This window comes from Polypterus senegalus, chromosome 2 (assembly GCF_016835505.1).
Source record: "Polypterus senegalus isolate Bchr_013 chromosome 2, ASM1683550v1, whole genome shotgun sequence".
Lineage (NCBI taxonomy): Eukaryota > Metazoa > Chordata > Cladistia > Polypteriformes > Polypteridae > Polypterus > Polypterus senegalus.
The window spans coordinates 212,943,727-212,966,966 of NC_053155.1; the positions used below are offsets into that span (position 1 = coordinate 212,943,727).

At 37.6% G+C, this 23,240-nt stretch overlaps 1 protein-coding gene across 3 annotated transcripts in view; it reads left to right on the top strand.

Annotated features, from left to right (window-relative positions):
* enox1 (ecto-NOX disulfide-thiol exchanger 1) overlaps positions 1–23,240 on the top strand; it is a 326,189-nt gene that overhangs the window by 195,577 nt on the left and 107,372 nt on the right. For all 3 annotated transcript variants that reach the window (XM_039745280.1, XM_039745281.1, XM_039745282.1), the window contains one exon: positions 21,899–22,083. In XM_039745280.1, the coding sequence (XP_039601214.1) occupies positions 21,899–22,083 (185 nt within the window). The remainder of the gene's footprint in view (positions 1–21,898; positions 22,084–23,240) is intronic.

Sequence of the window (23,240 nt, forward strand, 5' to 3'; positions counted from 1 at the left end):
AGAGACACTGCTCAATGTATATTAAGAAATGCTCCAAATCCAGTTAAGTGAGCCTTTATCAATATGATATCTGCATCACACAGACATTTTTGACCATCAGCAGAGCATCTGTTTTGCCTGTTAAAGTCCTGCAAGTTTTATCATTATCACCCTTCTTTTGCACTTATTTGCACAGACTAAGAATTAGTTTTACTTGATCTTACTCAGTACATACTGTACATGTGAATGATGTTTTATTGTTTTAATAGGCTGCCAAACATCCAGTGATTTTTAACTGTATATATGATTTTATATTGAATAGTTGCATGCATATTGCCAGATGTTGGTTTGGGCATGGTGTAAACTGAGTAATGCAAGTGGTTCATTTTTTCTTTATGCTGTTTAAACTTACCCATGTATTTTGGTTGGTGATGATATACCTGAAATTTTATTTACAAACACATTAATATAATATTTTTATGGGATAGAATACTGTACCACTGGTTATTTTTTAATGGTAGAATGAGTTAAAGAATCTTAATAATTAAGTTCAAGTTCATTGCCATATATATATAAAACAAGTTCAAATTCTTGCTGTCATATCTGAGGAACATGCAGCAGGTTACCATTGTAACTGACAAGTCTTATTAGTCAGACACAGAACTGACACCCCTGTATTTTTTCCTACCCAAAAGTGATTTGTTCCAAAAGTAACTGGAAAATCTGAGAAGAATGACTTAATATAGTTAGGAGTCAGAACCAATTACATTTAACTGTTACTTTTACAACACTTCTACATCCTTCCATTGCTGTAGCTGTAATTGGCTTTAAGGTACTGTATGTCAACATATACGCATTGGCCACTTTACTACCCCTGCTTATTAACCCAACTAGCCCGCTTCTCCAAACAGCTAATCATGTGGCTATGACTTAATATATGTTGTATAGCAAGCAAACAAAATCAAAAAGAAATTCTGGCAACATTCCCCATTCTGACTTTCAAAGGAGTCTCACTGGCACTGCAGGGTAAGGAGAATGAAAGCTACATGAATAGTAGTGTGTTCTATAGGATTTAGACATACCAGACAAAAGTGGAACATTCTGTAAAACACAGCTGGAAATGGACTTAAAAGAAAATGGTTATGATGTGTTGAGTGTCAGAATGCAATGAAGCAAATACTGAGTTAAGAGAAAGACTGGGTGTGGTGCAATAGGTATTGTGCTGAGGAGAAACAGACATAGTTTGGGCATGTAGTACAAATTCTAAAGGATGACAGGGTGAAGAGGTGCATCAAATATCAAAAAAAAGATGTAGGGGATGAGGCCAAGATGATGGCCAAAGCAGATGTGGTTTAAGGTGATGTCAGATGATATGAAAAGATTTGGTTTCACTCCAGAGGATGCCTAGGAATACTGTGAATAGAGGAAAATGATTTAGGAGACACTCAGCCAACCTGAAAAAAACTGGAAAATGGTCATTAAACCATTGATTATAATGAAGACAAGATCAAGAGGGTTAGCTGTTGTGCAATAAAATATTACCATTTCCAATATCTGATTTCAGTTTATTTGTGTCACTGTATAATTATAAATAAAAGATGTATGTCTGTCATATGCCATTAATCTCACATCTCATAAGCATACAGTAGTCACTGTATATTAGGCTTAGTGCAAAGCATAAAGTAACATTTAAAACACTCACCTTAATACGTTACTGACCATATTACACCCTGAAACAATAAAAAATATGAATAAGATTTGCCAGATATATTTATCAATATGCAATAATGCAATACTGTAAACACAATAATAAACTGCTGCTTTTAGTCATTATATACAATTTAATGAAGTGGCACAAATACTTGACTGCACTAAATTGAGTCAAAAAACATCACGCATATTTGCTGGAGAGGTAAGTCGTGGGTATTGTGCTAAATCTTAATTAATTTCACTTTCTCAAACTGAGAAATCAAATAAAACTTAGAAGTAATTAAAATGTCAGTATAATCAGGATGTAATTATTTTTTTTCGAATAATCTGCTTTTTATTCTAGGTACTGTATTGTTTGAGTCATAGAACGTTTAATCTCTTCACAAGAGCTATTATAGTTATTTTCCTCAGGGACTTGCCCTAAACCTTACTGGCACAAGGTGCTTAAGGGATATAGAAAAATAAGCCAAATATGAATATTGTTATTTAATTGTATCTTTTATAGCCAGAGGTTTGTTGACACCTGACAATCACACCTGTATGAGTTTGTTGGACATCCTATTACAAAACCTTGGGAGTTAATATGTAGTTGGCCCCACCTTTCTAGCTATAATAACCTCCACACTTCTGGGAAGGCCTTCCACAGGTTTCTGAAGTGTGTCTGTTGGAATTTGTAACAATTCAGCCAAAAGAGTATTTGTAAGGTCAGGTACATTAATGTTGGGTGAGAAGACCTGGCTCACAATCGACCTTCTTATTCATCCCAAAGATGTTCAGCAGGGTTGAGGTTAGGGCTCTGTGTAGGCCGTTTGAGTTCCTCCACACAAAACTCATCAAACTTTTTCTTCATGAGCCAGGCTTTGTGTGTAGGGGAATAGTCTTGTTGGAATTGAAAGGTCCTACCCCAGACATCTGGCACAAAGTTGGAAGCTCAACAATTGTCAAAAATGTGTTTTTATACTGTAGAATTAATAGCACCCTACACAAGAATCAAACCCTGAAAAAACAACCCCAAGCCATTATCCCCCTTCCACCATGCTAAAAGATAGCTTTCCCCAGGCATGTGCCAAATTTAGATCTGCCATCAGACTGCTAGATAGTGAAGTGTGATTCATCACATATCATATCAAGTGGATTTAGATGTGGTCCACACCTGCACATACTTGGGGGTCCACAGTAATGACAGGCTGGACTGTTCTTGTAACACAGACGAACTATATAAAAAAGGGCAGAGCAGAGTTTTTATTTTCCATAATAGACTGCATTCCTTTAATGTGGGAAGTGACATTCTTCACATCTTCAGTAACTCTGTGATGGCCAATGCAGTTTTCTATGCTTTGGTGTGCTGGGCTGGTAATAAATGTGAGACCCAACAAAGCTAATTAAAATGGCAAATTTATTTACAGGACTCACTCTAGAGCACTTGGAGGTAGTAGCAACAAACTCATACAGGTGTGATTGTCAGGTGTCAACAAATCTCTGGCTATAAAGGATACAATTAAATGACAATATGCATATTTGCCTTATTTTTCTATCTCCCTTAAGCACCTTGTGCCAGTAAGGTATAGGGCAAGTCCCTGGGAAAAATAACTATAATAGCACAGTTTTTTAACTGAAGTTGACTGGTACAGATCTAGAAATTTCATGTTCTGACATGTGCCAAAGGTGGCATCTTATGACAGTGCCACTTTTAAAGTCACTGAGCTCTTCAGTACATCCCTTTCTACCAAACTGCCAATGTTTGTTAATGGAGATAATATAGCTATGTGCTCGATTTTATACACCTGTTAGAAATAAATCAGTAATGTGAGGGGATGTCCACATACTTTTGGCCAAATAGTATATATTACTAAACAACAAAAAACACCATCTGGGGCAATACCACAAGACAGCCAAAAAGAGATCACCTATTGTTGCCCAGTCCACTTGGGAATTCAGACTTACAGCCATTCAAGCTTGATAAATGAACTGCCTTCCTCTTCTTTGTAACAGACCTTATGTTTTGATATTTTCATGCCATTGACTTTATTTGGTTGGACACTTCACCTGAGCTTGACACTTTTTGCACCACCTACTACCGTTTATCACAGGTTTTTTATCATAAAGAAGTGCAGACTCTTAGATTAAGAATGAATACTGGATCTAGACCAAATCCTGCTTAATCAGAAAACTATCATACTCTGCTTTACCTTGAAATCTCACACAGCCAACAGTGACTTGCTATGCTATGCCGCTTCCAAAGCAGGCCATGAAACTCAAGTCAACCTGAACATGACAGTGTTGCGTCTTTTTTAAGATTTTATAGGCATGAATTCTTGTGAACCTTGCAATGTGGGGTTTGAAAAGCTGCCAGCACCGTCTGTTTTTGTAAGAGAGAGGCTCAATGTCCTTGCTGTAGTCACTGAGCTTAACAACATTTCCATTTAAATGAGCACAATCTTTTCAATCCATGATTTCTCATTTTTAATATACTGCAAGTGTTCTTATACATACTCAAACAGTTCTTTAATATTCTTCTGAAGAAAGAGTCCAGATATAAGCCCCTAAATGATTACAGTGATATCCTCAGGCAAGAATCCCCAAACACTGAATTAGAGTAAGTTGAAAAACTTCTGCAAATTTGAAAAATGATTAATTTATAGGAGACCAATGGTAAATCCTTATGATTTTCACAGAGGAATTATGCCTCAAGGTTACCAGCCTACAGCTTATCAAATTAGGCAACAGCTGCCTAGTTATTATTTTGTTATTTTTCTGTATTTGCATCAAGTACACGTTAATAAGCTGTCATGGGTAGTGTTTGCTGTCAATAACCTGCAAGGCATGATCATTTTTTAAAACCTCTATTTTTGTACACACTAACATCATTCTGATTTAGCTAGCCAATATATTGATTTTTTTTTATTAATTGTGCTTTGTTTTTAAATCCCTGTCTCTGTCTCTGCAGTCTGATTCTGTTGTAAATTTGCACTGCTGAGTTAAAGGTTTAAAACACTGAAATTCTGGAAGTTTGATACAACTCATTTTACATTTGGTTTTATCCCCTCTGCTGGAATTTATACTTTGACATAGATTAATTGTAGTCAGGGAGTCATTTTCCAGCTATGGCAGGAATGGGTATAACCTTTAAAAATATTTTTAAAAAATTAATGAAGCGTCAGCAGTAATTGTCGGCTTTTAAGTCAAAGAATTACAGAGCTTCATTTTTTTACTCAAGAGACTCCTAAACAACGAAAAAATGATTACTTCACACTGTTCAGATGGCCTTGTCTTTCTGCACAATATATTCCTACTGTATATACTTCATTAGTACAAGAAAAAACTACAACACTGCTAAGACTAGAATAAACTTAAGGCTTGCAAGTAAAATGGTGCTTGTTGTATTCTGGACTATAAGCAATATGCCAAGCATTTACTTGCCACATTTTGGCTTCAGTCCACTTACATCTGACCTCTTTCTTTTCAAATATTTCATATACACATTACTGTTCTATTATAATGACCACTGACTTGTGATGTACTTTATAATAGTTTACTGTTTTATGTGTTCTGGTAAAAAAATAATCATTTATATTTGATGTACTTATTTTGGTACTTCTTAGTACTGAGAAAACTGAGTTTAAATCCCTGCCTGGTTTCTTACTTTTTGAAACTGGTACTGAGGCCGGGTGAAGGAATAACAGATAGCAGAAAGTTGGGGCACCAATAAGGTCATCCCGTTTAATTGAACAAAGTCCAAAAAAGGCATACCTTTTACCTGTTGTACAAGTAGCCATTGGGCAATATTTTAACAGAAGTATTGATCTCTTAACTGCAGAATTTAGGGTCATTTACTGGAGCTCCATCCGGTGGGTTGCTCTGATCGTAAAAAATCTCTCCTTCTGGGCAGCCAGGCTTATATTAGACAAACCAGAAGGGGTGATGGCAAAGTACACTTACTTGGCAGTTTCGTAGAGCTGCTGGGACAAGGAGAAGAGAATGTTAGCGACAGTGCCCACTCTCACTCTGGTGGGTCATCACATACCTTAGTCGAGCCTGTGAAGAGATCCTCCATTGCTCATGTGTGACAGCACATTCTCCTCATTTAAGCTTTTGAGGTGTTGGAAGAATTTTGGTTTTCTCCTAGCCTTCCAAAGATATGCACAGCTTTGTCATTTGGCAGCTCACATTGTAAGTGGCTACGAGTGTATATTTGAGGGTTACCTCTGGTGAACTCTTACACCATGCAGTACTGGTTTATTCCTTGGCTTTAAATAGGCTTTGGCTTCCCACAAATCTGAAACTGTAAAATTGAATGAAGTGGGCTGAGAAAAATGTATGAATTGATGGATTGGTATTTATGAGGAAAATAGGATGTCAGTCCAATTCATAGTTTTGTTGAAAGCAGCCATATGAATACCATAAGATGACTTTAATTCAGAGCTTACTCTGCTATGGAATTAGTTCTTTATTTTTGTCTGTTGATTTAAAAATGACTTGTAGCAATGACATATCAAAACTGAAGAATCATCTCACCATTTTCTGAGTGGATATCATGGTTTTATAGTAGTTTATGCTGCTGTTTATGGTTTTATTTCTGGCTTGGTAACTGTATTGTATGTAGTTTGTGCGTTCTAGTAATGACTCAACGGTTTTCCCCAAGTGCTCAAGTACAGTTTTCTTTATTAGTAATGGTTAATTGGTCTGATAGAAGCAAATGTACAATACACAATAATGAAAATGGTGTATTCAGCCCCGCAAGCCTTTAATGAGAATCATTTAGAAAATAAATGGAAGGGTATTATGAGAGCCCTAATAGCCGAAGCACAAAATCATGCTGGTAGTTTGTGGTTGCCTTTTTATCACTAAAGCATTACTGTCAAAAAAATGTTCAGGAGATCTACAGTGAATTCTTTTTTTTACTTTCTTCTTCATCATTGATCATACTTGTTTATCCGCTAAGAAAGCATTAGTATAATTTTTTGTTTTTTCCAGGTAGTTAATAATTCAATTAGTTCAATAGTGCATCATTTTAATATTACTTAATTTGGTATGTGGTCATATGCAATATTACAAATGTTAGCTTGAAAAGTGAATACTATACAAGGGCTTATCTTTTTCTATACACTAAAATGCTGCCTACTAACACTCTAGATACTATGTTATTTGAAAACCTTATTATCTGAAATCATGCAGCAGATTACAAGAATCTGAATTGCATTAATGTTATTAAGTCAATTAATAAAATAAAAATACACAGAACTCTTTTGACATCCATGCTCCGTCTACAGAAGACTGTAACGTGACAATGAAGCAGGCCCACTCCACTGGGTTTTCACAGGAGAGCTGATTTCTAATTACAAAATAAATAAAGGCCACAGCATTTCCAATTCTCAACAAATATGCCGGAGAGGAAATAAGGTTGGGTTTACTTGTTCTTCTTTTTAAGCCTGCATATGCTGGGTTCAAGTCCAAGTGTCTATTAATGGCGTTTCCAACAGAGAGCCACCATTCAGCCAGCTTTCTGGGCTCTGAACCTTACCTTACTAATCTACCTCCACCCCCCTTACAACTTCCCCCTCCATCCCCACCCTTCACCATCTATATATTGCCTTTGAGTCCTATATGTCTAATCATTTTTCTCTGATGATGACACCTGGCAAGTTGTCGAAAGCTTAGGAATAAAAAACTATTTTAAGTTATGTGACTCTTCTCCTCCTTTTGTGGATCTCTAGCTACAAATATGCAAACTGTATCACAGACCTTCACTTCTATCCATCCATCCATCCATTATCCAACCCGCTATATCCTAACTACAGGGTCACAGGGGTCTGTTGGAGCCAATCCCAGCCAACACAGGGTGCAAGGCAGGAAGCAAACCCTGGGCAGGGCGCCAGTCCACCGCAGCCTTCACTTCTATATATACTGTATATAAAAGCAGCCAATATTGTAATCAGACAAAGGTGATAATTTTCACACAGTGCCATTTCATAGTGGTCTCTATTAATGTTACCCTCTAAGAAGGATTGGCATGGCTTGGACCTGCTTTCAGTCCATTAGTGTAGTGCAGAGAATAACTTGTGTGCCTTTAATCAATACTTTGCAGAATTGACAGACAAAATTAACTTTGAATACTGTATATATTAAACAAGTGGTGTATTTTTGCTGCAGTTCAACAAGAACAGAACCTATACAAAAATAAACATAAGTATACTTATACTTACAAACATAAGTAACTACACTGAAAATCACTAAAACAAATGAAATCACTGTGATACTGGTATCAGTGTTTTAGGCATTGTTTGTGTTCCAGCTGTGTTTTATATTGAAAGTACTACTTATGTGCAGTAAAATGTACAGAACATTTCACTTCTCATTCTCCTTAAAAAAGCTGGATGTTATTTAGGCCATCTGAAGCAAACGCTAGGAACAAAAACACAAAAAATGGAAATTTTTAGGGAGACAGTTATTATGAATTCCTTTAAAATCCATTAGCGATGTTGATGAAACTATTTGATTAATATTTTGCCATTGTCTACTAAAAGGTACTGTGTAAATGAGCACAGCTCCAGTATATCAATCTAAATTTCTCTAGTGTGATAATGGGCCATATTGCATGTGATGGGAGAGAATATAAACTAATTGTTACTCAGGCAATTATTAATCTGAATAAAAATAAGAATTGTATTGGATTGAGGCTACAGAGGTTAAGGTAACACCAATTATTAATATATTATTAATGTCTTATAAATAAAATACAATACGTATTAATAGTATGATTTATAATTATTTATTATATTATATTTTGTAAATATACTTAGGGTGATTGTGGCAAGTGCAGTTCCAGGTTTGAGTAAATTTGATCCTATCCAAAGACTACGAGTATTGCAGCACAATTTCTTAGTAAAAGAGTCATACCCAAAGATAACTGAATTAACATGATCATTACAGAATATGAGTGTTTACAGACTGAGCATTAAAATGTTCTTTGAAGTTGCTTATTTAGATAAATGTAGATGTTCATAATCAAAGATATGCTTTGGCAAAAGTAACACTCATATTATGTTTATTAAGCCAGTGAAGCACTGCATCAGCATCCATCTGCAGATAAAAAAGTGTGCACAAAAAAGAAAAAAGTAGATTCTATATACTGTTGTGGCATGCGGCTGGGGTTGAAGCCCAGCTGGGACGCTGAGGAGAACTGGAGGAGAGCTTGTGCCTCCTCCAGTCTACGAGGGGGCGACCGCCCTGGTTGTGTTGGGGGCCATGGGTAGAGGACATGGAAACCCAACCCCGTAGGGGCCCGTGGCCACCGCCAGGTGGCGCCCCAGTGCCTAAAGAACCCTGGACCTCAGCACTTCCGCCACACCAGGAAGTGCTGGGGGGAAGAAGACTGGGCACACCCGGAGAGCCATGATAACCTGCAGCTTTGGGGGGATCTCAGGATGTCCCAAAGAGCAGCTCGATCAACTTAGTGTAACGCTTTACGAAAATCAATGAAGGCTACAAAGAAACTCTGCTGATATTCACGTCTGCACTTGATGAAAACCCATAGTGCCAGGATGAGGTCAATGGTAGACTTCTTAGGAGTAAAACTGGACTGCTCTGGACACTTGTTGTGAGCAAGTGATCACTTGGTCGTATTGAGGATGACCCTAGCAAGGACCTTACCATGCACCAAGTGCAGTGTTATCCCCCAGTAGTTGCCATAATCCAGGCAATAACCCTTCCCTTTCCAGACAGGGCTGACAAGTCCTATTTTCCAGCCAGTTAGGATGATGCCCATCTCCCATATGGAGGCAAAGATTGCTTGCAATGCCAAGAAATTCACGCCAGATACCACAGACCCCTGCAGCCCTCCCTACCCTCAGATGGTTCACCACCTGTGCAATCTCAGTGAGATTGGATGGTTCACAGCTAATTGGAGGATCAGCCTCAAGAACTGTGGACCCAGAGATGCCCAGTGTCCTAGCTGGAGGATCACCTTTAAATGGTGTGACTGAGAAGGAAAAAACAGATAATATATACTGTATACTTGGTATAAAAATGAAACAAACAAGATTTTTGGACCGGATGCTTTAGGTGCATTGTTCAATGTTAAGTTTTCCAGAGGCACTGAATACAATGAGAAAAACTCCTTGAAGCAGAAACAGACCAATTTGACTGTATCAGATGCTGTGGTATCTGAGCAAATGTAGATGAGGACACATTTTTGGTGTACCAGTAATGGAAAGAGAATGTACAGTTGTTTTGTAATAAACAGAGGTTTTAAGTCTTGTAAAAGTAATTAAAAGACAGATGTAAAGGAATGATGGGACCCTGTGAGATTAACAGAAATTGATAAAATCAATGATGAAGGCTTTTAGCTAAGCTGTGAAACAGTAACGTGATAAAACAAGTGGGAGAGCAAGACTGTCCAGTTTATGGATTTTGGGAAGAAGGGAGAGCTGAAATATCTATAGGTCTTCAACAATGAGATGTTTAGCTTCAGGGGACAATTATTTTTTTGCTAATTAGATTAGACTACAAACCAAGAGTGAAGGCGCTACCTGCAACCACACGATCATTCAGGAAGTGGTCCCCTGAGGTAGAGCAGGCTCTGAGAGACTGCTTTGGAACTACAGACTGGGATATACTGCTGAGGTCAGTGAGAACATTGAAGAGGCTGTTGACTGCAAAACTGATCACATCAACTTCTGTATGGACATTGTAGTTCCAATATGCTAACAACAAGCCATGGATTACAAGTGACATCAAAGGCCTTTTGAACCAGAAGAAAAGGGCTTTTAAAGACGGTGATCAGCATGAGCTCAAGCGCATGCAGAAGGAACTCCGAGTCCAGCTCAGGGCAGCGAAAGAGCAGTACAGGAGAAAGCTGGAGCAGAAGTTGCAGAATAACAGCATGAAGGAAGTGTGGGATGGGATGAAGATTATCACTGGCTGCAGCTCGAAGCGGGGTGCCACCATCGAGACAGATGTGGAGAGAGCAAACCAAAGGAACAACATCTTTAATAGGTTTGATCACCCTAACCCACTCTTATCTCGGAGTACTGCATCCTCCAACCATCCTTCTGTTGATACCAGCATAGGTGAGACATCCCCACCCACAATTACAGCAGCCCATGTGAGCAGAGAGCTGAGAAGACTTCGTGCCAGCAAAGCAGCGGGTCCAGATTGTGTATCGCCACGACTGCTGAAGGCCTGTGCGTTGGAACTGGGGAGTCCTCTACAGCACATCTTCAACCTGAGCCTGGAATAGGGGAGAGTCCCAAGGCTTTGGTAAACATCTTGTATCACCCCAGTCCCAAAGGTATCACGTCGTACTGAGCTGAATGACTTCCGGCCTGTTGCTCTGACGTCACATCTGATGAAGACCATGGAGCGTCTGCTGCTTCACCACCAGAGCCCAAAGGTCCGCCACGCCCTCAACCCTCTGCATTTCGCATAACAGGAGATGGTGGGAGCTGAGGATGCCATCATCTATATGCTACACCGATCCCTCTCCCACTCGGACAGAGGCAGTGGTGCTGTAAGAATTATGTTTTTGGACTTCTCTAGCGCCTTCAACACCATCCAACCTCTGCTCCTTAGAGACAAGCTGACTGAGATGGGAGAAGACTCACACCTGGTGGCATGGATCGTGGACTATCTTACAGACAGACCTCAATATGTGCGTGTTGGGAACTGCAGGTCTGACATTGTGGTCAGCAACACAGGAGCGCCACAGGGGACTGTACTTTCTCCGGTCCTGTTCAATCTATATACATCAGACTTCCAATATGACTCGGAGTCCTGCCACGTGCAAAAGTTCGCTGATGACACTGCTATTGTGGGCTGCATCAGGAGTGGGCAGGAGGAGGAGTACAGGAACCTAATCAAAGACTTTGTTAAATGGTGCGACTCAAACCACTTACACCTTAACACCAGCAAGACCAAGAAGCTGGTGGTGGATTTTAGGAGGCCCAGGCCCCTCATGGACCCTGTGATCATCAGAGGTGACTGTGTGCAGAGGGTTCAGACCTTTAAATATCTGGGAGTGCAGCTAGATGACAAATTGGACTGGACTGCCAATAGTGAATGCTCTGTGTAAGAAAGGTCAGAGCCGACTATACTTTCTTAGAAGGTTTGGCGTCCTTTAACATCTGCAATAAGATGCTGCAGATGTTCTACCAGACGGTTGTGGCGAGTGCCCTCTTCTATACGGTGGTTTTGGTTTGCTGGGGAGGCAGCATAAAGATGAAAGACGCCTCATGCCTGGACAAACTGGTGAGGAAGGCAGGCTCTATTGTAAGAGTAAAGTTGGACAGTTTAACATCTATGGCAGAGCGACGGGCACTAAGCAAACTCCTGTCAATCATGAAGAATCCACTGCATCCACTGAACAGTGTCATTTCCAGGCAGAGGAGTAGCTTCAATGACAGACTTTTGTCACTGTCTTGCTTCACTGATAGACTGAGGAGATCGTTCCTCCCCCACACTATGCGACACTTCAATTCCACCCGGGGGAGTAAATGCTAACATTACTCAAAGTTATTGTCTACTTTTACATGTATTTTTATTACTATTTAATTTAATATTGTTTTTTTGTATCAGTATACTGCTGCTGGATTATGTGAATTTCACCTTGGGATTAATAATATCTATCTTTCTATCTATCTATCTATTTCATCTATAGGATCCTTTGTGAGGAAATGAAAGGCAGCTGTGTTCGACAGTTGTTTTGAAGCATCTGTGTGTCTGGCAATTTGATGACCATATCATGTTTGTTGTGCAGTGTCCAAATTTCTTTAAGTTCAATTCTGTTAAGGTTGGACTTGTGTTTATTGGGAAGAAAAAGTTTACTGTGAATTTGTTTGGATTGATGAAATTATCAACATAAGCAAAATGCCCAGACAAGAGGGGTCCAGAAACTCTTCTTAGGATTAATCTGATTGACAGTTTCCAAGAAAAGATTACATTCTGTCATAGTACTGGTCTCTCCTGCTTAGTGTGCTGTGAGTTAGAATCAGTGGTAAAAGTTATTACAGTTGATATAGATATTGAGATTTTAGGCACAAGTACAAAAGACAGGCCCTAAGCAGTAATTATTCCTACTTTGATAAAGAGAGGTCAGATGTTATAGTCACTACAAGATTATTGTTGGAAAGGGTAAGGGAAGCTTCCTTCTTTGACTTTCTCTTCCATAAGGAAAATATATATTTTAAAATATTTTGCTTTAGATAATGCATGGAAGACTGTGTGAAGCTGAGGGAATATTTGAGAGAAGAACTCTTTATATTTTTCTGGCATGTTGCAGATCCAAAGTATGCTGCTTTAATCTTTGACAGAATCCTTTTGGCAGGGCCAATTACAGTGGCATCTCTACAAAAACTAGATGGTTAAACAGGCATACTGTATTTTAGACCAAATGATAGTAAAAAGGTGAAACTCAGGTTTTATGTGAAATGAAGGCAGAAAAGTAAAAGAGAAAGAATATTTTGTATGCAGTATATTTATTGCAAGGCAGCACTGGACATTGACATTTGTAATATAATTAATAAAGACTGATTGACAGTTTTCATTTTCTGAGGAAAACAACCTAATGTTTTACACATACATTTATTACAAAATTATCAGTGATGAGTTAGAACCATTTAAAACTGATCTAAAACAATTTCTGGGGTGTCAAAAAACATAAATCTGTTTGTACTGTGGTAGACCAATTACGTTTCTACAATTAGAAACCAGGAAAATATGCAATTATAATATACAATTATAATAATACAATTAGAGACCAATTAAGTTTCTACAGAATTTTTGACTTGCCTAAAATATCTTCCTAAAGTCAGTAGTACCTATTATACTGTATGTCTCAATAACTAAATCCATTAGAACTTTTAAATACCTGATTCTTATTAAAAACTTATGTTATTAAGGTGATTTTGGTAAATGGAAAAGTCATCCATTCTTTTTTAAACCTGCTTTGTCAAATAATAGGATCAAGGAGGGTTGGAGCCTATCCCAGTACCATCAGGGTAAATGTAGCAATGAAGCCCGAAGAGGATGCCAGTCCATTACAGGGCATGCACTCCCAAACAATCAAAGTTACTCATAAAGGGCCATTTTAGAGTTGCTATCTAACCTAATGTGCATGTCTTTTGGATTTAGTAGGGAAAGAGCAGTACTCAGAGAAAAACATGAACAGTGCCCACACTGGTATTTATAAAAAATAAACAAATTAATATATAATACTTGTTTTACTTTATACTTTCTAAAATACACCTGAAAAATTCATTTAAATTAATTTCATTTGTTTTAATAGAAACTACAAAAGATCATCAAACTTATTAATTACAGTAGGTTGATTTATGCTTTCCCCTAAGAAAACTACATTTTAGTGAGATATTACACAGATTAGTCTGCTGAAGAAGTCCTCATTAGATCCTGAGGTTCTTGCAAACTACAGGCCCATCTCAAACCTGACGTTTTTGTCAAAGATTATAGAAAAGACAGTTGCCCTTCAACTCCAGAGTCATCTTACATGTAATAACCTGTTTGAAAAGTTCCAGTCAGGCTTTCGTTCAACCCACAGCACGGAAACAGCACTGCTCAGGGTGACAAATGATTTACTGATGGCAGCTGATGCAGGCTCACCATCCTTGCTTATTCTTCTGGACTTGTCAGCGGCCTTCGATACAGTTGATCATTCCATCCTCCTGGATCGTCTTCATCACACAGCTGCTCTCGGGAACTGCATTACGGTGGTTCCAGTCTTACCTGTCTGGCAGGACTGAACAGGTCTCGTTGGGAGATTGCTCCTCCAGATTGTCAACTGTTTTATGTGGGGTCCCGCAGGGGTCAGTTCTTGGTCCTATTCTTTTCACTATTTATATGTTACCTCTTGGGCATGTCATTGCCAAACACGGACTGTCTTTTCATTGTTATGCCGACGACACGCAGCTTTACATTAAAACTGCCCCAAACCCTTCAGAGGCCACATTACGCCTTACTACATGCCTGGAGGAGATAAAGGCTTGGATGAACAGCAATTTTCTACAGCTGAATAGCAATAAAACTGAGGGACTCCTTGTTGGCACCCCCCACCAGATTCGTTCTTTTCCAATACTCCAGTTCACTTTTGACAGCCAGGTCATTACTCTTTCTTCTGCAGTCACTAATCTGGGGGTTCGGTTTGATCCACAGTTGACCTTCAGTGACCACATATTTTACCATCTACGAAAAATTTCCAAACTTCGCCCCCTATTAACCATCCCAGATGCAGAGAAACTTGTCCATGCCTTTATCTCCTCAAGGCTGGACTACTGCAATGGACTTTTTGCGGGAATTCATACCAAGGACATACAAAAGTTTCAATATATCCAAAATAGTGCTGCAAGAATCCTACTAAGAGTAAGGAAATTCGAACATATTACTCCCATCCTCAAATCATTTCATTGGCTCCCTGTTTCCTTCCGGATTGAATACAAAATTCTTCTACTGACCCACAGATGTATCTACGGCCAGGCACCTTCTTACCTTCAGGATTTGATTCACTTAAAAACTTCCAATCGGATCCTCAGATCATCTGGCAGCATGCAGCTTCATACTCCCTTACTAAGCTCCGTACTATGGGGGGTCGAGCTTTTTGCTCTGCTGCCCCACAGCTCTGGAATCAGCTCCCTGTTGAACTGAGAAATACACAAAACCTGGACATTTTTAAAGCAAATTTGAAGACTTTTTTATTTAGGAAAGCATATAATTGCTGTAATTGTTGATTTAATCTAATCTTTTAAACTTTAAAATTTTGTGGTTATTGCTTTTGTTGTAGCACTTTGAGATCTTATCAATGAAAAGTGCGTTACAAATAAAATCTATTATTATTATTATTATTATTAGTCAAAAATAAGGAAAAATATAAACTAAAATCTTTGGCATAGCTAGAAAGAGTTCATTTGGTTTATTCACTATGCTAATATCATAGTTACTAGCAACATCACCTTCTGTTATTGTATAGTATCTTTTTGTAACAGCATACAGTCATATGAAAAAGTTTGGGAACCCCTCTCAGCCTGAATAATAATTTACTCTACTTTCAACAAAAAAGAAAACAGTGATATGTCTTTCATTTCCTAGGAACATCGGAGTACTGGGGTGTTTTCCGATCAAAGATTTTTAGTGAAGCAGTATTTTTTCTGATTTGAATGCATGTAACTGCTCAATACTGATTACTTGCAACACATAATTGGTTGGATTAGCCTGTTAAGCCTTGAACTTCATAGACAGGTGTGTCCAATCATGAGTGGTAAAAGGTAATTAGGTGGTAAATTGCAAGTTGTGCTTCCCTTTGACTCTCCTCTGAAGAGTGACAACATGGAATCCTCAAAGCAACTCTCAAAAGATCTGAAAACAAATATTGTTCAGTATCATGGTTTAGGGGAAGGCTACAAAAAGCTATCTCAGAGGTTTAAACTGTCAGTCTCAACTGTAAGGAATGTAATCAGGAAATGGAAGGCTACAGGCACAGTTGCTGTTAAACCCACCAGGTCTGGCAGGCCAAGAAAAATACAGGAGCGGCATATGCGCAGGATTGTGAGAATGGTTACAGACAACCCACAGATCACCCCCAAAGACCTGCAAGAACATCTTGCTGCAGATGATGTATCTGTACATCGTTCTACAATTCAGCGCAGTTTGCACAAAGAACATCTGTATTGCAGGGTGATGAGAAAGAAGCCCTTTCTGCACTCACGCCACAAACAGAGTCGCTTGTTGTATGCAAATGCTCATTTAGACAAGCCAGATTCATTTTGGAACAAAGTGCTTTGGACTGATGAGACAAAAATTCAGTTATTTGGTCATAACAAAAAGCGCTTTGCATGACGGAAGAAGAACAACTCATTCCAAAAAATACACCTGCTACCTGCTGTCAAATTTGGTGGAGGTTTCATCATACTGTGGGGCTGTGTGGTTAGTTCAGGGACTGTGGTCCTTGTTAAAGTTGAGGGGCGGATGAATTCAACCCAATATCAACAAATTCTTCAGGATAATGTTCAAGCATCAGTCACAAAGTTGAAGTTAAGCAGGGGTTGGATATTCCAACAAGACAATGACCTAAAACACAGTTCGAAATCTACAAAGGCATTCATGCAGAGGGAGAAGTACAATGTTCTAGAATGGCCGTCACAGTCCCCTGACTTGAATATCAGCAAAAATCTATGGAATGATTCAAAGCAGACTTTTCATGCTCGGCAGCTATCAAATTTAACTGAACTGGAGAGATTTTGTATGGAAGAAAGGTCAAAAATACCTCCATCCAGAATCCAGACACTCATCAAAGTCGTCGGAGGCGTCGAGAGGCTGTTATATTTGCAAAAGGAGGCTCAACTAAGTATTGATGTAATACCTCTTTTGGGGTGTCCAAATTTATGCACCTGTCTAATTTTGTTATGATGCATATTTCATATTTTCTGTTAATACAATAAGCTTAATGTCACTGTTGAAATACTACTGTTTCCATGAGGCATGTCATATATTAAAAGGAAGTTAATTTAAATTAATATCATGGTGTGGACTAAGAAACACATACATAGCTCAAATTCATAAGAACATAAGAAATTTGACAAAGAAAAGGAGACCATTCAGTTCATCAAGGTTGTTTGTTTAGCTAATAGCTAAACTTTCCCAAATTATTCACCCATTACATAAGAAGTAGGAGTAATAACAGCTCCCTTGCCTATATGCCATACTCTGTGTCACTATGCCTCAGGCCCTGGTTTATCCAGCTTCTCTGATGTGCCTTTCCTCAACCTTTGCCCTACTTTATACTTGGAGGTTGCATGTAATATACGATGGGCCATAGCAAATGTTCCATGAATAAAATACTGAGCCGTGACAAAGAAAAGTAATATGGAATCTTTAGAGCTTGCATTAAATATATACTAGCAGGTCAGTAGTGGATTTATTATTGAAATCAGCTTTTGAAACATCACTTCTGTTTCTTTATGCTTATTTTCTGCATGCTATCAGCAGTCATTTTTATAATAGTGATAAATAAAATGCACTATTCTTTTTGATCACATTGTGTTTACTAAATGTTGTTGCCTGAAATGACAAAACAGCAAAATAAATGACTGGGAAAAGAATGCACTGGCCTAATGAAAAAATAGTGTACTCCACATAAAATGACCATACCACATTCAAATATCTTCCTGTCTCGTTCTCTGTGTGTTACTTGTAATATACCACTGATATTTGATTTTTTTTTAGTTTGCCCTTTACATAAACAGCAAATCAGGCTTATTTCTTTCCTACAGTTTTGATAAAACAATCAAAATATGCTGAAAATGAACAAAAGTGTAAGTATGTGCATGCATGCACTAGTGTAGGGAAGTTTACAGCACAATCTTTTGGACAGCCATAGAAGTACAAAGTATTTAATAACAGGTGTGCATGTTCAGTGTCACAGAATAATACGAAAGCTGTCAGTGGGTCCCAGAAACAGGTTTCAGAATTGACCATGGGTTTTTTGGGATTTTAATAGGTTTACCACTGGCTTTGTAAAATTTGCTCATTTGAAATTTCCTGAAAATGCCCCAAATGCAGGGTTGAGCAGTACTGAAGACTATTCAAGAAGCACTGATTTCAAAACAGGAAGCAGACCTAGATGGATTACAGCCTATCACAGAGCCCATTCATGCATTTACACAAATGACCGATTTAGAGCTACCACTCGCACAGCCTAACTTTGACATGTGTGAGGATCTAAGACTAAACCCCCACAGACACTATGTGTGCCTACAAACTTTTCATATGTGCAATGATCTGGTGCTGGATTCAAATCCAGCACTCAGAATCTGTGACGAGACTGTGATAAGCCCTTGTGTTAGATATAAACCATACCATAGTATACCATTTTCTAATCCTCATCAGGGTCACATGGGGCTGGAGCCTATTCCAGCAAGCCTTTGGTGCAAGATTGGAACAATCCCTGGACATTACATGGGTAATGAAGACAAAGGAATATGTCATATAAAGATACAAATAAAGCAACATCTGTACAGCTCTGTTCAGCAGGAGAAGAGTGCATTGCTAGACAAATTATAGTGTTTGGTGCAAAGTCTTAAAATTTCTGACTGCTTTGATATGTGAGTGAACTTAGCAAAATTTCCACCTGTTTCTGTGAACCAACACACTCACCCATAATTCTTTTCTACAATGCCTTTTGAAGAAAAATACATTTGGTTTATTTGAAGGGATAATGAGCTTTGTCTAGGTTGCATCTTTGTTATATCCTTAAGGTAACATAACATTCTCAAAGCAGCTTAAACCATTTTAAAGTGTGGAAGAGAGCAGAGTCTATGCTGGCACCATCAGGCATAAGGTGGAAGTCACCCTGGGACAGAACACCAGTCCATCACAGAGACCATTCTCATGCTCATACTCCCATGTAGAACTGAAAATGAAGCATATATGTATATCTTTTGGTGCAATTCCTAAAAATATGAAACCAAGAACGTTTCAGTTTCTAAATATGTAGCAAAAGATTAAACATAATCTTTATCTCTCTGTCTCGTTTGCACTTCTGAGACAATTTCCATCATCAATTTATGTAGCACAGATAATGAAGCCTGTTGCTTTAGCAGCTAACATCCCATCCTCCTGCCTGTGTAACGATTGTGGTTCTATGCCTTACATACATTCTTTTCATTAGAAAAGCATATATGGGAGGTCCACACATCTGGTTTATTTTTACTGAGTGGGCTGCTTTAATTTTTGAATAAGTATAACTAGCATAATCGCTTTCATTAACTGCAAGCAGTAAATTGTTGTATGTGGATTGATGAAAGAAAGCTGGCTCAGTGATTAAATCATTATTCTTTTTTCTCTTTTAAGCTGCTTTCCAATTTTACCTCAGTGATATCTGAAAACACAAGTAATTTCTGTTTTCCATAATAATCCTTTGATTGATTTCTGTGTGTGATTCAATTAGACCAATTAGAAAGAAGCAAACATTTTTAGACACAGTATGATCTACATGTGCAAGTCTGCTCCTGCACCTTGATATACTTTATTCTTTGTATTTTACTTTATTTACCAAACATTTTAACATTTAAATACATATTCCTTCTTAGACAATGCCATTACCCCTCAGATGAGTATATGAACATGCCAGTATATGAAGCCATTTGTTTAAACAGACACTTAAGCATTCATCTGTGATGCTGTGGGTGAGGCATTAGAAAAGCATGTGCTACTTCAGGTTCGATTTCCATTCAAATGTTATTTACAGTAACCACACATTATGGTCTTATAACACATAATGCAGGGTGACTAATATTGTGTGAGATGTATCTTTCTGTTTCTTTTTTCTCACAAGAGACCATTGTTGCCAAGCTGATCAATGGAAAAAGCAAAATGTGTGGAAGGGCGAGGTCCACATATATATATATATATATATATATATATATATATATATATATATATATATATATATATATATATATATATATATATATATATATATATATATATATATATATATATATATATAGTAATATACTGTTTGTATTCATTATCCTGTGCAATAAGACAGATGATGAAAGGCAAGCCCAATCTTGTAGGTTATACGTACTGTACCTTTTAGTGTTATTGATGGCCAGAAAACAGTAATACATTTTAAACAGACAGTAGTTAGAAAGGACATTAATTGTTAAAGAGAGGTTAGATATTCTAATTTATATGAATGTTTTCATTTACATAAACTTTTATTCTTTTGTATTTTACATTTTCTGTCTCCTGGTGAGCCTCATTATGATTCCATGGCAACATGCATTGTCATTCTTCTTTTGATAAGCCATGGATAGTACAATTAAAAGAAAACACTAATCATGTTTCTTTTGAAGAAAATGTATAACTGAATTAGCTGAGATAACCTTTTTTTAAAAGGAATTGGTTTGCGCAGTGACCCTGTATATTAAATTCTCAGACTGACTTTAGTTACACAGCTTTGTTTTGCAGGCTTCATTGTCATAGCAGCAAGAGATGTTAAAGTAGTCCTAATTTAACATACATTGAACCCAGCCAAGCAAGCCTAATATTGTTCTTTATTGCTTTTCTGCTAAAGTGAGAAAGAAAAAGTACAGCAGACTATTATTCCAATATTTGTCACTGCTACTCAAAAAATTAAAAAATGAATATTTTTATATATTGTATGCATTATGGTACATTATAGTATTTTTATATGTTTTGTTGACAGTATATATTATGCTTTGCTCTAGTTCAAGTTTCCCAAGTACACCTGGAAATACATTTGATTGTTCTAAACGGTACTTAACAGTATATTAATTTTGCACAAAATTTATATGTATTGGCTCTTTTCACTAAAAAAAAATACATAATTTGTTTTGTTATATTTATGGTTACACTAGCTGATCTACCCATCTAAGATGAGTTGAAATAAAAGTAATCAACCTGAACCAATGCATATGCAATGCATATATCTCTGTTATATACCATTTGGTATGGGATTCATAAAAGCAGTATTAATTTTTGTGATTGGCCATCCATTGGAATGACAAAGACAATGCATTTTATTTCTACAAAGGTTTCTGATGCGTCATTTTTTTAAATGATACAAACAAAGCAACCAGACAGACGCACAGACACTTATCCTTTTATTAAGGTGAATATTTCTAGGGGCACAATTGGAAGGATTGTTATAAAATCAGCTGAGAAGAACAAATGAAAGCAGTAACGCTGATGTCAATGGACAGCCTTATTGAACCTGCAGATTTGTGGAAGTGGAAAGTACAAGGTGTTATTTGTTTTCACTGTTTCATAGAGCCAATTTTATAAACCCTTTGACTTAGAACTGAGTTACTTGTTAACTCTTATCATTAATGGGATTGCTGTCAGACAGGAGCAGTGTCCTAGTGAGGCAACCAAAAACATTGCTACAGGTCAGGCACAATAGCCAATCTCTGAAGTTGGCTTCTTTAGTCAAATCCCAAAAATTTGCCTTTTATATGATTTTTTTCTCCTATCATTTTTTGGAAATCTGCTAGTGTTGGCATATTTTCTGCTCATGATATCAACATTCTATTTCACACATGTAAAAATGAGTACCTAACAAAAGCTTAGTGTAGTAATAAATATTTCACCTTTGTATTCACTTATTTGCAGATGAAGAGTAGAGACAAAGTATCCATTTACATAAATATCTTTGCTTATTGGTTTATTAAATGTGTTTCAGCTCTTGCTGTACAAGCATATGCCTTGAAAGAAGAGAATGATAGCCTCAGGTGGCAGCTGGATGCCTACAGAAATGAAGTGGAGCTTCTTAAACAGGAGCAAGGGAAGATGTTCAGGACTGAAGAAGACCAGGCCAAGGACCAGCAACTCCATTTTCTACAGCAGACAGTTCAAAGCATGCAACAGGTAGTATATTTGTTTCTGTGAGAGTACAGCTGCTATAATCTGTCAGTTATGATACTAAGATTAAAATTGAGAAAAAAACTGAAAATGTAGTTACTTTGTGGAGACAAGATTTGCAAAGGACTTCAGGCTGATGCTTATTTTACTTACTAAACCTAAATGAATATTCCAAACCAAAATGTTTATTATATTTTACTTAACCAATGTAGTTTGTAGGGATGGTTAAGAAAAAAAATAATCTCATGTTTTCATCCAGTACAGACATAACCAAAGATTCTGATAGAATAGACAGCTATGGTGAACAACCCTGGACAACAGCAAACAATATCAAAACCACCCAAAAGAAAACACCTCCAGTTACTCTTGTCACATAATCCACATGTTAAGTCACCCACTTATGTGCTCACAACATCCCAAACACATGTTCTTACTAAAATATTACTAAATAAATCACAGCTCTTGTGAACAAAAATTAAACATGTTCATGCACAAACAAGCATTTGGATTGTAGACTTGCCTTCTATTGTTACATTTATATCCACATCTTGCTATACAGTAAACCCTCGTTTATCGCGGTTAATCCGTTCCAGACTCAACCGCGATAAATGAATTTCCACGAAGTAGGATTCTTTATTTATAAATCAAATATTTTCGCAGTCAGAGCATAGAAACTTGTTTAAAAACTTGTTAAAAAACTTATTTTTTAACATTATTAGAGCCCTCTAGACATGAAATAACACCCTTTAGTCAAACGTTTAAACTGTTCTCCATGACAAGACAGAGATGACAGTTCCGTTTCACAATTAAAAGAATGCAAACATATCTTCCTTTTCAAAGGAGTGCGCGTCAGGAGCAGAGAATGTCAGAAAGAGAGAGACACAGAGAGAGAAAAAAGCAAACAGTCTGAAATCAATACGGCTGTTCGGGCTTTTAAGTATGCGAAGCACTACCGGACAAAGCAGCTGCAAGGAAGGGAGCAATGTGAAGGTAGTCTTTCAGTATTTTTTAGAGGAGTGTCCGTATCCTCTAGGCCAGTGTGCAAACAGCCCCTCTGCTCACACCTCCTCCGTCAGGAGCAGAGAATGTCAGAGAGAGTGAGAGAGACAGAGAAAAGCAAACAATCAAAAATCTATACGTTCTGTTCAGGCTCTTAAGTATGC